The sequence below is a fragment of the Sceloporus occidentalis genome, unplaced genomic scaffold (assembly GCF_023333645.1).
Source record: "Sceloporus occidentalis isolate IW3139 unplaced genomic scaffold, rSceOcc1.0.p SCAF_5, whole genome shotgun sequence".
NCBI classification, from domain to species: Eukaryota; Metazoa; Chordata; class Lepidosauria; order Squamata; family Phrynosomatidae; genus Sceloporus; species Sceloporus occidentalis.
This window is the reverse complement of record NW_028316985.1, coordinates 135,278,494-135,295,342: the sequence shown is the minus strand read 5'-3', so window position 1 is coordinate 135,295,342 and position 16,849 is coordinate 135,278,494. Positions and strand designations below refer to the sequence as shown.

Genomic DNA, 16,849 nt, shown 5'->3' with positions numbered 1-16,849 from the left:
CTGTAAATTCTGAGAGTCATAGTTCAAAAAAACTATTGTCTCCAAAGTCCTGTCTGCCACAAATTGGACAATCATTATTCATGTTGAAAACTGTATGAAAAACTCCTCAGGAAGAGTAATTAGTCTGTTCACTGTCTTACAGATACTGTGTTATTTACCACTCCTGTTCTTCTGCTGTCTTTTCCCATGTAGTCAAAATTTGCTGTGTGATGTGACGATAGTAGCTGAAGACATGGAAATTGCCGCACACAGAGTTGTGTTAGCAGCTTGTAGCCCTTACTTCCATGCCATGTTTACAGGTACCACACTTCTCTTCTTGCTTGTTAAAACTAAAACACAACAAATATCATACTGCAATTAGATAAGTTCTCTTTTCTAGTGGGTTTTTTTAATGCAGTGGTGGGCAAAGTGCAGGTCATATGTGGCCTGCGGGAGGGCATTTGTAGCCTGTGAAAGTCTCACAAAATACCAGTGTGTGTGAAGTCAAAGGCTTTCATGGCCAACATCCATAGGTTTTTGTGGACTTTTCAGGCTATGTGGCCATGTTCTAGAAGAGTTTATTCCTGACGTTTCACCTGCGTCTGTGGCTGGCATCTTCAGTGTATGTGTTTGTGCCTTTAAGCTGCCAGTCAACTTATAGTGACTCTGTCAATTTCAGAGTTTTCTTAGGCAAGGAATACTCAGAAGTGGTTTTGTCTGTTCCTTCCCCTGAAATATAGCCTACAGCACCTGGTATTTGTTGGCAGTGTCCCATCTTAGTACTTACCAGGGCTCACTCTGCTTAGCTTCTAAGATCAGATAGCATCTAGTGCCTTTAGGGTATTTAGGTGTTCCAGATCTCTCCCCCAAATCCTATTTTTTCCATGCTATTTTTCCCCATGCCAACCATGCAGGTTCTAACCCTGCAGCCCCACAACCTATCTTGAGTCATATATTGGGAGAGGCAGAATAGAAGGAGGAGGAAGCAAAGACAATGATGATGATTATAACATAACCTTCCAGCAATGTTTAACCCTCAAGCCTGCCCTCAAACAGCCAAAAAATAGCTAAAAACAAAACTAGAAGTGATGTAACAGGACTTTTAGTCATGTCTAAGTACCAGTGTGACCCTTCTGAGAGGCCAGGAGGTGAAAATGGGCCATACCCCTTCAGTTGCACACCCCTGCTTTAATGATATACCACTATGGGATCTGCAAGAATGAAGAACATGTTAAACATGTTTTACTAGATTATTATTTTTTAAAATAATAATAATAATAACAATAATAATAATAATATGTGCAGCACCTTAGTGAATGGGTAAACTACATCTGAATCTGGCATTAGAATACAACAGTTTTATTGGTTGTTTCATTTACACAATGCAATCATCAGTGAGTAAAGCATACCTCAGTGAGTTACGGATCTTTAAAGCCAGAAGACAGCAATGATCATAAAATGGTGAAATCTAGACTGGGGGTGGCAGGCAGAGTATTGAGACATCAGTTAAAATACTTGGAGACTGAAAATGTTAAGGCATAGAGAGGACTGAATGACTTTGGCATCTTGTTGCTAGAACACATTTCCCAGTATTTTTTTGCCTAATTTCAAATGACAGCTGGACTGTGTGGCTTCCCATAAGTCTTCCACGCCAGCTGGATTTTTGCCTGTGTGTGTTCTCCGTGCACCAAGCCGTGTGTTCCAGGCAGAAATGTCAGTGGGCATGCAGGACCCAAGAATTACCTACATTTGTGTCTGAGATTAGTTACTTCAGTATGGTTTAAGGTAAATGTCAGTTCATCAGGAAAGTTCTGATTCTGAACTAAGGTTCCCCTTTTTATATATAGTTTACAGGTTCTTCCCGACCAAATCATCTGGTATATGCATTATTCTGAATAGAATGTTCTCCTAAAAGAAATAACTGTACATGAACATTTTTTTAAAAAAAGTAGGAATCTCATGCATGTTTGGTTACCACTGGGTAACCTGCTCTATCATAACACACTTTTCACAACATGTCATAACATTTCAACATGGCATATAAGTAGAATTGTGGAAATTAGACCCCAGCTAGAGTCAGTGTTCCAAAAAGGAGTGACATACAATCTTGTGGTCCTCTACTGCCTTCACCACCTGGCTAGTACTTGGGCATAGAGAGTTTCTTTGTATTTTGTGTTCCCTGATGTGTAATTCTATCTCATGCAATAGCTCCAGGTTGCTATGGGTTGTAAAAGTTGCTGAGGCTTTTCCCATTGTTGAGCAGCAGCAATTAAATATGCATTACATCTGCATTATGAAAGGTACTGATTATGGTTTTGGTTTTAGGGAGTTGTTCTGTAAACATTTACTCTAGCCTCACAGGTGGTCTTTATGACCAATGCTCAAGCCCCCACAAGCTTTGTGCCAGATGTTCCCCACTTTTCTGAGTAAGGGTGACATTGTTTTGAGGAATGATGAGTCAAATATTGCTAATATTAATTCTCATGTCTGGTGCTGGAAGTTTCTAGGACAGTTTCTACTGTCATCACTCAAATGTATTCAAGTTCATTGCATCAACTTGCTGATGCACTTCTGAGTTTATAAATACTTCAGTTTGTCTTATTTTTCCATGTATGGTTATCATTTGCTGGATTCCCTGTGCCTTTGAAGTTCTTAGTCCTGGAATTATGAGGGGACATAACAGCTTGATCTAAGATTGTAAAAGTCTTAAGCAACTTAAGCAGCAGATGCAGGTAAACCTGATGCTTGTTCCATAATTCAGTTTGCTTTCTAGATTCTTAGGATGTGTGGCTGTTGTCATCAAAAAGGCAACCTGATCAACATAGCATCATGCTGAAAAATTGTCTTTTCTTTCTCTCCTTTTTTTGGAGGAAAAAGAGAGCTAAATTTTTCTGCTATGTGATAAAAATAAAGTATAATGAAGTACAGCATATTGATACCAACTGCCAGTGTCTCATTAAATTAACAGAGCTATACAACCATGTATTATAGGTGAGATGAGTGAGAGTCAAGCAAAGAGAGTTCGAATAAAGGAAGTTGATGGCTGGACGCTTAAGATGCTCATAGAATATGTTTACACTGGGGAAATTCAGGTGACAGAGGAAAATGTACAGGTGAGTGGGACGATTCATTTGACTCACCCTGTAACAGTCTGGCACAAACAAGAGAACTTTTCTGCTCCATTAGGATAATGACATTTTATAATGATGCTTATTTTTAGCATCTTAGTCATAACAAGAATATGTGCATTTTAATAGCATTTGTGTGATCTTATAGCACTTCTTGCTTTGGTTCAGAATAATTGATAACAGACCTTGAATGTGCTTGCCCTTTATAGTCACACCTGCTGGTTATAACTATTAACTTATTTGGTAATTGTGTAGGAAAAGTAACGGAAGGGGCTTAAAAAGGTAGATAAAATTATACAGTTTGAAACACACATGATACAATATGCTGCATTCAGGTGTAGTTGGTGCAAATGCTTATATGCAGGTGGCTCAAAGACTTTTTGCTGAATAAGGCAGAGCATCAAATAGCATCACTTCATTCTCCCTGGCAAGTCAAATGCTAGATTGTCTTCTGAAGCTGAAACTTGTGCCTGTGACTTTAGCCTGCCACTAAATAATAATACTAATACTAATAATAATAATATATTTTTAAAACCTGATCACATACTGCTCTTTTTTGTCAATTGAAATAATCTGCCTGAAGCAACTGCCCCCCTTTGCCTAAAGATCAGACTGACTCTGATTGTATGGTATAGCAAAGTCAGTATATATTCTAGTGAAATAACCAAATGAAACATAAGCTCACCTGTTATCATTCTCCATGAAACATTATGTGTAGTGATGCTGTCTTTATGGAAGGTTTAAACCTAATAATGGCATGTTGTGCCATGTGTCACTGGCATGTGTTTTGCAAGATGTAAGTGAGGTATGACCCAACGTAGAGTGTGGTGAACACTGTTGTAAATAGAACTAGATATCTTTAGAACAGGGGTGGGCAGCACATAGCACATTGCACCCCTCAAGTGTCCTTGATGACAGAGCAGCAAAAAAGATCTGCTTTTCCTTTAATTTCACCATTATGCTGCCAATTGATAGAGCATCAAAACTCCCTTTACACAAGGCATTCCCACTTTAAAATAAGGCCTACCAGGCGCCATAGGTGACATCTTTACTGCTTAAGAAATTACTATGAAATGTTACCCTCACAAAGAAAGATACCCGATAGTTGGCTTACAAGATAGCAGACACCAACCCTTTTAGCCAGTGAAGACACTTGGGTTTCACTGTGCAAATATTTCTTTCTCACCTTACTAACCCTTCTGTGTATACAGCATATACTGTTTAGTGCTTGAAGTACTCGAGTTCAATTGGTGCATTTAATGTAATTACTTGACTACTAGGGCAAACAGCAGTGTTTAGTTCTAGTCTTGGTGATGTTGTCAGCCATTCCTCTAAAACGAAAGTTCTTTTACATTGCTTTTTAAACTCTTCATTCAGCTTTATGTAGTGTTCTTCACCTGAGCATCTATCCAGATACATAACCTAACATGATATTCACAACAGCAACTAGCTAATAACCAAGTTTGAGCTTCCTTTTTTCCAGAATCGTTGCAGGCATCTCTGTGTATTATGCAATACCGGTTGTGGTGTGCTCTTCTAAGACCAAATAGATGTGATAGTAGCAGTTGTAGATATATAAATACAGTTGACTCTCTGTATCCATGGATTCAACCATCACCAGCTTGAAAATATTTTTTAAACAATCCAAAAATATTGATTTTGCCATTTTATATAAGGGACAACATTTTACTACCCCATTGTATATAGTGGGACTTCAGCATCCATGGATTTTAGTATCCGGGGGGGGGGGGGGGGATGGGCTGGAACGAAACCCCAGCTGATACCAAGGGCCCATTGTACATAACTGACCATGCACATTGAAAGGTGTAGAGTCTTTAGTGGATTTTTAGCAGCAAAAAAGGTGCATGGTATACTTTCCCTGTGCTTTGCTTTCTCTCTAGCTAATCTCCAATATGATTTATGTTTTGCACTTGTGCTCCTCTTTTTTGTTATGTTGGATCATCCACATGATTAGAAGTGTTCCAGGTATGAACATGCAGGTCTACCACTGGCAACATCATGTCTAATTTTATATTTTATGGGACAAGACAGTTCACCCTTAGATTTGATGTGGAGTGTAATTTTAGGAATTTCACAAAAGCAATAGATGAATGTATCTATTCAACTTCCAGTATATGCAAAAAGTTGGAGGAAAGAAGAGTAAATCAAAATTTATTTTCCTTGAATTAGGGAGGCAGTTAGAGGTCACCTTTGACTGCTAATTTAATGAAGGAAAAATCCACGTGGAGTACCTTTGAGATCAGACAAGCTCACCTAGAATTATCATTCTACTTGAGTACACATTATACTTCCATTTTAACTAGGATACCCTGCAGGATCACTCTAGTGATAGACACCTGGAATGGAAGCTCAGTTTGAAGTAAATGTGTGTGACTTCTCCAGTTTTGGTGGGCTCAGCTCCACCAAATCTCCAACTCAGCTAGTAGGTCAACAACTTGCTACAATTTCCAAACATCAATTCATTTGTTTCTGCAACTTAAAAAGATTCTTGGGACTTCATGTCCATAAATTTGATGCAGTATGTACAATGGGCCCTTGGTATCATGGAAAGGAGGAGACCCATGTTCATGCCTCCTCCTTTCCTCCCAGTTGTTGTGGTTCCAGGGCTAACACTCTGGTCTGGTCTGCATCCACCTTCTGACTAGAAGCAAGTAGGCTAAATTAAATATTTCTTATTCTTTCTCTCTAAATAGGTCAGAAGGAATAATCCACTCATTTTACTTTGATCAGGGAACAGGTTCTTTAGCTAAGATTTCTGTCTGAATTTCCAAATAGGAAAATATGTTTTATGTGTGTATGTGGATGACAAGCTGTGAGCAAGTATCATTGATACATAATGCATAACATGTAATGACATCACTAGGGGCCACCCCTAGTCTCAGGTTTGGGCCCAGAAATCTTAAGTCCTGGGACAATCCTGAACTGGCAACCCTATCATTGACTGTGCTTTCCTGACTGACAAAAGTTGGGAAACTACTGGGGAATACATGCTTTTTTGTATTTCCCCCAATTCTGATGTCTCACTCCTTCCACATGGAAGATTTCCCCCAAATGGGACTGACATACTGAAATCCAGAGTACATGACATTTACAGTACTTCATCCCATCACAGCTCACAAAAAAAATGGTGCAGGGCATTTTCTTCCAATACATTATTGTGGTTGGATGGATGAGGATGAAGATAATGATACGTCCCAGTGGCAAAACAGTAGTAAAATTGCTGTGGCATCTTTAACCTGACTGGATTTTGTTTGTAAAAAGCAGCAGCAAGGAAATTGTTTAACTGCTATAGAATGCTTTTGTTGTGGGATTCTGTATGGATTCTAAAACAAAATGCGATTCTGCAGGACTAAAATATCCAATTCTAGCACACATATATTAATGAGCAGGCACTACTGATGGTATCCCAGTGGATACAAAGAACCTACTGTATACCATGCTTATTTTTTTCCTGTGCTGTACTGTGCTGAGAGCTGGGTGGTATATAAATTAAATAAATAAATATTCTTCAAACGTAACTACTATCCATTGCTGGGATATAAAATGGTGTTTGGAATGCCAATGATCCCAATGATCTTCCACTGCAGATTGAGTCTTCCTTCCTGTTAGATATGACTTGCCAGTATCTTTTAGCTCATTATCTAGTACAGCATGTAGCATTTGTAACAAACTGTTTGGCCAAATGTTCACAAAGCACTGCAAAATGTCTCAAGCTGTTGCCAAATCAAAGTTATCTATATCAGTAAGGATTTTTAACACCTAATATCATTGGATGGGTTTGACTAATTTAGCACAGATTAAGCAATTGCAAGTATCGTGGAGACACTTTTAACCAAGATCAATTTCTTTACCTCTTGTCTCTTGAAGTAGTTATACATTCATTTGGAGTTTTATTAAGGTCTCAGTTCATTCTGTGTCTGCTGTGAAGCTCCCTGGATTTGCTAAATTGTAAATTGTAGCCCAGAAGGGTAGGAGTATATAAGGGTATGTGGTAGGATGAGACCATAAAACATAATGTAGCATGTATTTGTTGGTGTATTTGAACTGTATTACACTGTCAGTGAAGTGTGATTCAAAGTAATGCTTGCATGCCATTCATCCATATCTTACACTGTTTTAAAAACCTACTGGATTAGATCTAGATTAAGTTAGTTGGTAAGCCCCTCTAATTTTAATTGGAGTTTAATTAACATAATCTGTATCCAGCATGTTATTATTATTTGTCAACAAAAATACCTGGCTTCACACAAGTTAAATTTGCTAGCCTTTTGATTAACCAAAGCCTTCAGGCAAAGTCATGCTTCTATGAGAGTTAGACACATCATGCTACCCTTGTCTGAGTGAAGTAATGGCTGTTGGACCTCTTAGGCAGGCTGTTGGCATGGTGTACCTCTATGTAGCACTAAGGATGGGATCTACCATCTTTATACCCATGGAAGAGTTGGCCACCAGCTCCCCTCTGCCTTTAAACTGTTCACTGCAAACCTATTTGCTTATCAATAAAGTGGCTGAAGTTGATAATGCAAAATCAATGCATATCAAAAACCAAATCACTCCTAGGTGTACAGTTTAGACAAAGTCCAGACAATGAAGGTTAAAGGATTTGTAGTTTTATAAGAATTTGGCCTTCTTTGTCAGAGAACTCTGGTGCCCAGCTAACTACAATTCCCAGAATTCCAGAGCATTGATCTATGGCCATTAAAGTAGAGCCAAATTGGATTATTTCTGCAGTGCGAATGCAGCCTTCATAGTATATGTGCTGAGTTTTATATGTATAGGTTTCATAGCCATGAAGCTATGGCTCCATCTCAGTATTGTAGATAAATTTATACCTAGCCTTTTAATAAATTCCCATCGAGACTTACAAATTTTTAAAATAGAGTAAAATGAATTAATCTAGCCATTAAATGGTAAAATAAATGCATCTATTCATTACCTTAAAACTTTAAAATGTACTGAAAGTAGTAAAATCAATAAGCAAAATATAAATAGCCAAACCAGCTGAGATAAAACGGGTCAAATTAAATTACAAGTTCTGAGAAAATGAAAAGTGCTAGATCTGGGGCTGAAATGATATCAATGTACGTGATCAGAAGATCCATTCCATCAGTGAGTTAGAACCAGAAGACCCTTTGTCTAGTGGAGTGCTAATGTCTTCACTTGTGGAGGGCATAGAAAGACCTTATGATGGGCATCGTCAAAAAGTATAAGAGAGGGAGCTAGAGTGCAGTATTGTCCATACAATCCACTAATAGATTCTCACTAGCAAATAGGAGCTTTGCTTCTTGCTAGACATTACAGAGAGTGCATTTGTGTTTACTCAGAAATCAGACTCGTTGATTATATGAAAGCTTCACTCTCAAGTAAGTATGTATAGGACTGCAGCCTAAATATAGGCATTGACTTGATAAACTAGCGCATAACCTCCAGTTATGTTACATCTAGCTTCGTATTTTTATTAATGTGAACACTTAGAGCCATTACAGATTCTGAGAAGGAGGTCATGAGAAGTTAGCTGAGGGTTACTAGTGACACACCATGTGAATGATAAATATGACTTTGCTTACATGATGCTTCTGAGAGTGCAGAATTTTGGATTACCTTAAATGAATATCTGCAGCAGAAAAATACTTGGTAAAGTACAGACATATTAACCTCCCAATCTGGACAGTTTTGGATGTGTCAGACTACAATCTCCAATGTCCTCACAGCCAGCAAGGGACATCTGGTGGCTGTTGAGTTGGAAAAGGCTGATGTAGTGGGAAGGAAGCCTGTGTGCCTCCTGGAACCAATGGTAACACATTTGTCAAAAGAAATACATAGATTTGTTTCAAATGCAGCCACAAAATAGAGTACAGTGGAACCTCGCCATACGCGCGCTCGCCATACGCGGACTTGAGCATACGCGCTCAAGCCGCGGCGCACGCGCGGGGCGGAAAGGGCAGTGCGTCCCATTCAATTGAATGGGCGCTTGTGCCCTGCGCCGCCACGCCGCCGTGCACGAGCCCCATTGTTTACAATGGGGCTCGAGCATAGGCGGAAATCGCCATACGCGGCGGGATCCGGAACGGATCCCCCGCGTATGGCGAGGTTCCACTGTATATGGAGGTAACCTAACAAACATGTTGTGTTTAGCCTTATAGTCACTAGGCAATAGTCCTAGATGTTTCCTTGGTTAGTCTTTAAAGCTTGTGCTGTATATATCTGAATATATGTATAGTTGACCTTATCTCTAGCTCGGGGGAAAAGGAAGAAGGAAGCTGAGGTCTCTACACACTGCAAGCAGGTGAGGAGTTTGCTGGCTTGCTTTTTTGATGATCTACTCCCTAGACACCATTCTTCAGCAGCATGGTTACCTGGGCAGTCTTAAAAAACCATCCAGTGTGATTGAAGGGGTGGTCAAGGAAACTTGAAGTGCACAGAGACCAATCCACCCAGCTCAGGAAAGAAGGAAGGAGGAAGCCAAGGCTTGTGGTGCACAGAGACCAATTCACCCAGCTCAGGAAAGAAGGAAGCCAAGGCTGCCAAAAAGGCCCTACAGCCTTGAGACAAAGCCCTGTTGCATGCTGGGGGCCAGCTGCATAAAGAAACAAGGTGAAAGAGGGGCCACAGCAGAAGTGGAGCCGGACTCCTCCCTCCCCCTAGCTTGAACTAAGGCATGCACTCACACACATGCATAGATCCAGGGAAGGAAGACTAACTGTTTGCAAGCAGGGATGCAACTTTCCAGGACCAGTGACATGGCTGCTGCTTCGATAGGGAGTGGTCATGCTTAGAGCTATGCAAACAAAAGAGCTACCTGTGATGGTTGCTGGCCAACCAGCCTCCCGAGAGGAGGTGGAGGAGTAGGAGGAAGATCATGATCAGGACTAGGGCCTTTGCTGCTACTGTTAATGCTGCAGGTCTGGTCGAAGTCAGAGCCACCTCCATGACTATGCTTGTGACCAGCTGCAGGAGGAAGACTAGGAACAAGAGGCACAGCCCAGCTTTAGCATCGCGTTTGCTGTGAATTTTCTGCTGCTGCTTCTCCTCCATGAAGTCAATTACAGGGCTGCCAGTTGCCACACTCTCAGCAAAGTGGGGCTGCACCTTCACCCAGACATGTAACACCAGCAGTAGCATCAAGGACTCTTATCCTGTTCCTCCTTCATCTCCTTTTTCTCCTTCACCATCGGAAGCTGGCTGGCTGATGGGCAGCAGCAACTGCAGGCAGCTCTTTTGTCTGCCATGCTATGGGCATGCCCACTCCCTTCTGCAGCTGCTCTGGCTCAATTTGGGCAATCACCCTGGATGGTTTTCAGGGACATTTGAGGAGCCTGTGACGTGAGGGTGGGGGAAGGAAGGAGGAGGCTGAGGCTGCCGAAAAGGCCCTAGAGCCCACCTGAAACCAGGAGAAGTTTGCTGTGTTTCTTTTCGGCAATCTGCTCCCTCTTGTCATGGACCCTCCTGTGGCTTGATTTGAGGCAATCGCTCTGGATAGGAAAGCAGAAACTGGTACTGTGTGTTTCTTATGCACTATTTAAATTTTTCCTTTATATCCCTTGTTACATGCTTCTAGGTTTCACCTTTGAATTATCCACGGGTCTCATAGCAAATTTGTTATTTTTTGGCCCCAAACCTGCTCCCGACGTATCCACAAAATCAGCTTGTACTGTGCTCAATTATATATGGCAGTCTGTTTATGATGAGCTCTCCAGTGTGTAAATAGCAACTTTTATCTGGAAAAAATGCACAGAAGTCTGGTACAAGCCTTTCCAAATTAGTATTTTGGTATGTTAAGTGAAGTTCGCTATTTAAAACATCTTGGGTCCAGTTTCTTGAACTGGTGCCAAAGTGCACCACACAATGTTGAACTACCATAGGTATTAAATATTTGTTGGGAAAGAGAATGTGCTGGAAAAATGTGAAATTTTTAGACAAGGTTATCTGCTCGCTGTATAAACAAGGCTTGGATTTCAAGCAGAGTAGAAATAAATTGCTGAAAAGATGTGTCTTGGGAGGCGTTATACTTGTAAGGAGTTGTTCCTAAAATCATTTAGATCTGAAATGAGTGAATGCTAAGAGATTTGGGTGAAATGTAAAGTGTTGTTTTTTAGCTTTTTGCTACACATGTCAAAATGTATTTTTAGCCTTCTCCCATGCCACCCACCCACCACTACAGCTGTTTATCTTGACTCATGCTTTCTTGAAAGACAAGCAGCACAAACCTGAAGTATTTCTGCCAGAGGCATTTTTTGCAGTTCTGTGTTGGTTCACTGAATGCACAGGAACCCGAAAGCACCATGTTTAATCTTTTGCTGTTCGTGATAGAAAGGATTATAATACTGACTGCATAAATATCTGTGCTCCATCTCTCAAAAATGATCCTGTTAAGACTAGCAGTCCTTGATCCTTTATTTAAATGGGCAAATGCAAGATACAAATGTTAGTGATATCATGAAACTGCAAGGAGAAGGCACAAATAAATCGGTTATCTTGTAGCAGATTATGTATAAAGATAGGGAGTCCAGGGAATCCAATTACCACTCATTTATGATGTTGATTTGAATATTTTGAACATGTCTAAGAGCAATGCATTTTTCCCTTGTCCATGAGAAAATCTTAGAAATAATAATAATAAAATAGAAGTTAATAGCGCAAACAACCCATACTACAAAAACCTAATGTATGGTGCATCTCTACATTAACCTTGGATGAGTTTTGTGACCCTGTAACTGGTTGCCCTATAATTTGACAAGTACATTTTCTAACAGTCTGATCCAAATATAGTAATAATGAGAGGCTGTCAAATTATTTTCAAACCGTCTGTAATGCCATTTATTGGGGCCATAATTTTAAAAGACAGAATGTAGGTCTAATGAGTGTTTTTATTGGTAAGGGTTTACCTTCAAGGCTTTTAGATTATTATGGAGAAAAGTCATGTAAACAAAACGTGATAGTAAGGAGAAGCTGAAATTCCTGAAACCATAGAAACAATGTCATTCACTGCCTACCCTTCAGTGATTCCCCCAAATTGTTACTGGAAGAATATCAGTGTGTACTGTACTATGTTGCCTCTGTTTTCATCAATTACTGTGGATGTTCTTTTTAGGTCTTCGCTAATCAAAATTAATATGCAAGTGGAAGATTAGGTATATGGATTACATTCTAATAATATTAAAAAAACAATCTTCATATTTTGAATATCAAATTGTCGCTTTTCAACCTAGCTCAGAATTCTTACCAATTTTTTTAAAAAAATTTGTTGCTCTCCAGTCTTTGTTAACTTGAAGATTTTTCTGAAAGATGTTCAGTAGTACAATGAATGGTATATCTGAGAAACAGCAGCAACTTGAAACAGTTCATAAGGAAGAACAGACAAGTTAGGACAGGCTGCAGCAGTCTGCCCTTTCCTTGGCTTCCTGGGAAGGGCAACATTCTTTCTGTTCCTCTCCTCTGCTCTCCCACTATTGAGTTAACGGGATGCAAACTACCTTTGCACTTTGGAATTAATTTGCAGTAATTGAAATAAACTGAGGAGAAAGAAACTGAGATGCTTTAAAAGCACCTGAAAAAGTTGAATGACAAGGTTAATGTTTGGGATTGTCTCTGCCAAACTGGAGTACAGTAGGTCCATGGAGAGTTTAGTTCCTGGAACTGCCCCCCGTGGATACCAAAATCTGTGGATGCTCAAGTCCCATTGTATGCAATGGTATAGTGAATGGTGTCTTTTATATAAAGTAAAAAAATTAGCACTTGCTTTTGGGAATTTATATATTTTAGGAATATTTTCAAGGCATGGATGGTTGAATCCATGGATATGGAAGGCCAATTGTAATTGGATGGTATGAGCTTCTCTAAACACTAGTAAAGTAAGAAGGTGACTTTAAATGCAAATCTGCCACAGTTATATCTTTTTTGTCCATTGTACTAATTCTAATACTCTAATGCATTTTTCTCAAGTTGTTTTTTATTCATTGTGATGCTGACTGCATGAACTCATCTGGTTTTGATTGTCATAGGTGCTTCTCCCAGCAGCTAGTTTGTTGCAGTTGCAGGATGTAAAGAAGAGCTGCTGTGAGTTTTTGGAAACACAACTTCATCCTGTCAATTGTTTGGGCATTCGTGCTTTCGCTGACATGCATGCTTGCATAGAACTTCTGAACAAGGCCAACATATACGCAGGCAAGTGCAACACCAGTTCAGGAAATAATAAAGTTAGACTGTGGAATTGCTTCTTAACTACATCTAATTTGGTATCCTTTGAATAAAAGAAAACTGATGCCACAAAAATGGAAATATAAAAGTCCTGCAACTGATTGATCTGATGTTTTGCCGCAAAAGAAAACTTCATAAGGCATCTGTGAAACTGAATAGACCCCAAAACAAGGATGTGAGTGGTGGGGAGGGGAGTTCAGTGTCAATATAAAATCTTCATATTCAGGCTAGCAAGCTATTTAGATAGTAATTGTAAATAGTAGAGTAAATCTCATTGATAATCCCAACTAGAGCAGACCCACTATATCAGTTGCTAAATATTAAGTCAACATTTCTGCAAATACTGTTGATTCAGTAGATTTACACTAGTTTGGACTAGCAAATGGATTTAGGGCAGAGTTTGCCAGTGTATGATAGTTACTATAATAGCTATCAAAAGGCAAGAATAACTCAGTTCTTGTCTAGTCAGCATCTCTGTTTGGGAGAATGCACATCTGTGTTACTGTGATTTTCCCCACTATGCTCATTTTTTTTCTGGAAACTGAAGGTTAACATGAATTGAAGTTTCTGTTCCTCATATTAGCCTCTTTCTTTTTTTGTGTGTGTACAGCTTCATAGTATGAACTGATTTCTAATAAAGTCCATATAAGCAACCAGTATTGAAAACACCTTTCCATGCATTGACTGTGTTTTTTTTTCTCAAGAATCCAAGACAAACACTATTAAAATGACTGAAAAAATCCTAGTAGCTTAAGCATTATTCATACTAAGTGCTAGCCGTGTCTCACCTTTGAAAAGGCCCTGTCTTAAAATGGCAGCATTTGTATTTTGTTCTGCAAGCTTAAAAAATAGAAAATGCCTTTTAAAAAAAGAAAAGACTTTTACATCATTAATTTGTCCAGTAGGAACATAAGCAATCTTTCAGACAATCATCTAGCTCTTTGAAGAATAAAAGACAGTAATGGCCAAGGTCAGGCATACAGCCAGATTACTGATCCTTGTCTTGAGCATACGCAACAACAATTAGGCTCAGGAGGGCAGGAGAAGATAGCATTTCTACCTGAACTGAAACTGGTTGGAAGAAGAAATTCTTTTGTCTTGAAGTTGGGAAATGATGTCAGAGCAATGTACTCTCAACATCTTGCCTATCCAAGCAGCAAAAATATTCTGTAGTTTTTTTTAATCCTGACAGAATGATTTGTTTGTAACACCCAAACATGGCATACACTTTAAATTGAATTTTGCTAATTTATTTTCCAGATGTATACATTCAAATATAATAATTTAGTTATTTAATAATTTAAAATAGTTTAATAATTTAAATTAATTTTCATTTGTTTATATTTGAATTTAGTCATGTAATCTAAACTCCAGGTATATCAAATCTCAGCAACACCCTTGTTGCTACATTTTTATCTCTTATGACAGCTTATTCCTCCATGAGGCATTAGTGGCAATTGATAAGGTCCTCTGTTGCATCAATTTTGGTATTATTCCAGCCTTTGGCTGACATAGGAATTGGAATCAGCGTGTTATGGTACTTACAATCCTACTTGTTTTATTTTCAGTCTCTTATTATATCATTTGATAGTCCAACATAGATCAACTTGAAGATTGAAAAGTACTGTATAAATATTTTGCTAAACTAACTATACTAAGGTGCTTGCCTCTCTTTCCTCTCCTTGCCCCCCTGTAGCCGGCTCAACTGGGCTAGTTACAGAGCAGCAGGGAGGTGATGGAGAGGAGGGGGTGTGTGTGCACATGGCGGCCTTGACCTCCCGAATGATCAAAACCGCAACTGCCAAAGCCATGAATATGGAGGGATGGCTGTAGGTAGATGACTATATGAAGAAAGAAAATCCTTTCCAGGGATATCCAGGAAAAAGTGGCTAGGCAAAACTATGCACTAGAGCAGGGGTAGGCAAAGCATAGCATTTGGGGCACATGTGGTCCTTGGGAGCTGTATATGTGGCCCCTCCTCCAAGCCACCAAATATATATATATATTTTTTTTAATATCGAGATGATTTGGGGGTGATTTGTTTTGCTCCCAAACTGCCGAAACACAGCAATTTGATTCCTCAAGCCTCCAAAGTCCTGGAAGCCTCCACAAAATATAAAAGAAAAAAATTAAAACACTCCAAAATCAGATGAAATGGGAGGCAGAAGTGACATTGCATCACTTAAGCTGTGCCAAAGTGCTCTAATGTCTGCTAGGTTGGTCATCTCTGTACTGGAAAGACTTGTTCACTTTAACAACAGCTCTTCCCATGACTAATGTGTTGGCCTATGGGCCTCTCACACTACACAATGATAGTACTGTAATTCCACTTTAGGTGCCATGGCAATATCCTATGGAATCCTGGGATTTGCAGTTTAGTGGGAATATTTGGAATTCTCAGCCGGATGGCTGTAGTGCCTCACCAAACTACAAATCCTAGAATCCCATTGGATGTTGCTGTGACTTTTAAAGTAGAAGCATTGTAATATAACTGTGGAGTTTGAAAGGGCCCCTGATTATAGGACTAAATCCTTTAAATAGTTTTACTGGCTTGTCTCTCCCAAGAAGAAGGGAGCCTGGGTAGCTCAATTTCAGTAAAAAACAAGATGGACCCCAAACAAAGACATGCTAGTAATTTAAACAGGAGACACCTTTGTAGTTATCAAACTGCTATACCAAAAAAGAGAAAATTTCAAAGTCCAGACAGCATTCACTAGAAAACATAACTGTATGCTGAGGAGGAGAGGGATTCCATTTTGGCTGTAATACATTCCTGGAATTTTCTTACCATAGATGGCACAGATATTTATTCCATTGGTAACAAAGTACTGCCTTAATCCAGATCTCCTGAATCTAATTACTAGGGAAGCAGAAGATCCAAAGTCAGCAAATGAGACTCAAACATCATTTCTGCTAAGCCTGAGTATTTAAGTAACACACTTTCAAGAATGTAAGCTATAGGAACAAGGATAGCAGCATAGCAACAGAAGGGATCACTCAAAAACAGAATTAGTGGTTGGTTTACTGAAATGTTTGGATTTAAAGGCTTCTTTGTGAGATTAGGGAGTATGCAGAAAAATGTTACATTTGTAGGTAAGCCTCTGCCTCTACGTGACAGAATATTATCATCTGTTGCTAAGATTTCTTTTCAGTGTTGCATTCACTGTGTTTTTAGAATATTTTTTTAACTGTTCCTCTACCTAATGAACACTAGAAGCATCATTAAAATAAAATAAAATGCAAAAAGCTGCAGCTTTCTAAACAGCAAGACCAATAAGAGCATCATTAACAGTAGAAAACATAGTGGAACAAAACTATCTTCACCAGCCATTTAAATTGTTGAAGAGGAGCAGAACTGATTTCTCTGAGGAAGGAGTTCCATGGTGTTGTGTGCTATTGTATAAAAGGACTTACAGTATTTGTAGTGCCCACCAACTTCACCTGGTTAGAAGGCAGAGCATGCAAGAAGGCCTCAAGTGATGGATGCAGATAGGAGTTGGCAAAGTGATCTATCTAGTGGACAC

General features: G+C 39.3%; 1 protein-coding gene across 6 annotated transcripts in view; it reads left to right on the top strand.

The window, feature by feature from the left end:
* LOC149312862 (kelch-like protein 2) overlaps positions 1–16,849 on the top strand; it is a 48,949-nt gene that overhangs the window by 9,440 nt on the left and 22,660 nt on the right. For 2 of the 6 annotated variants that reach the window (XM_089525566.1, XM_089525565.1), the window contains exons 3-5: positions 193–299; positions 2,971–3,092; positions 13,130–13,292. In XM_089525566.1, coding sequence (XP_089381692.1) covers positions 193–299; positions 2,971–3,092; positions 13,130–13,292 — 392 coding nt within the window. Of the gene's footprint in view, positions 1–142; positions 300–2,970; positions 3,093–10,508; positions 10,623–13,129; positions 13,293–16,849 lie in introns of those variants that run through there. The other 4 variants (XM_089525567.1, XM_089525570.1, XM_089525571.1 and 1 more) reach the window with 4 other exon arrangements.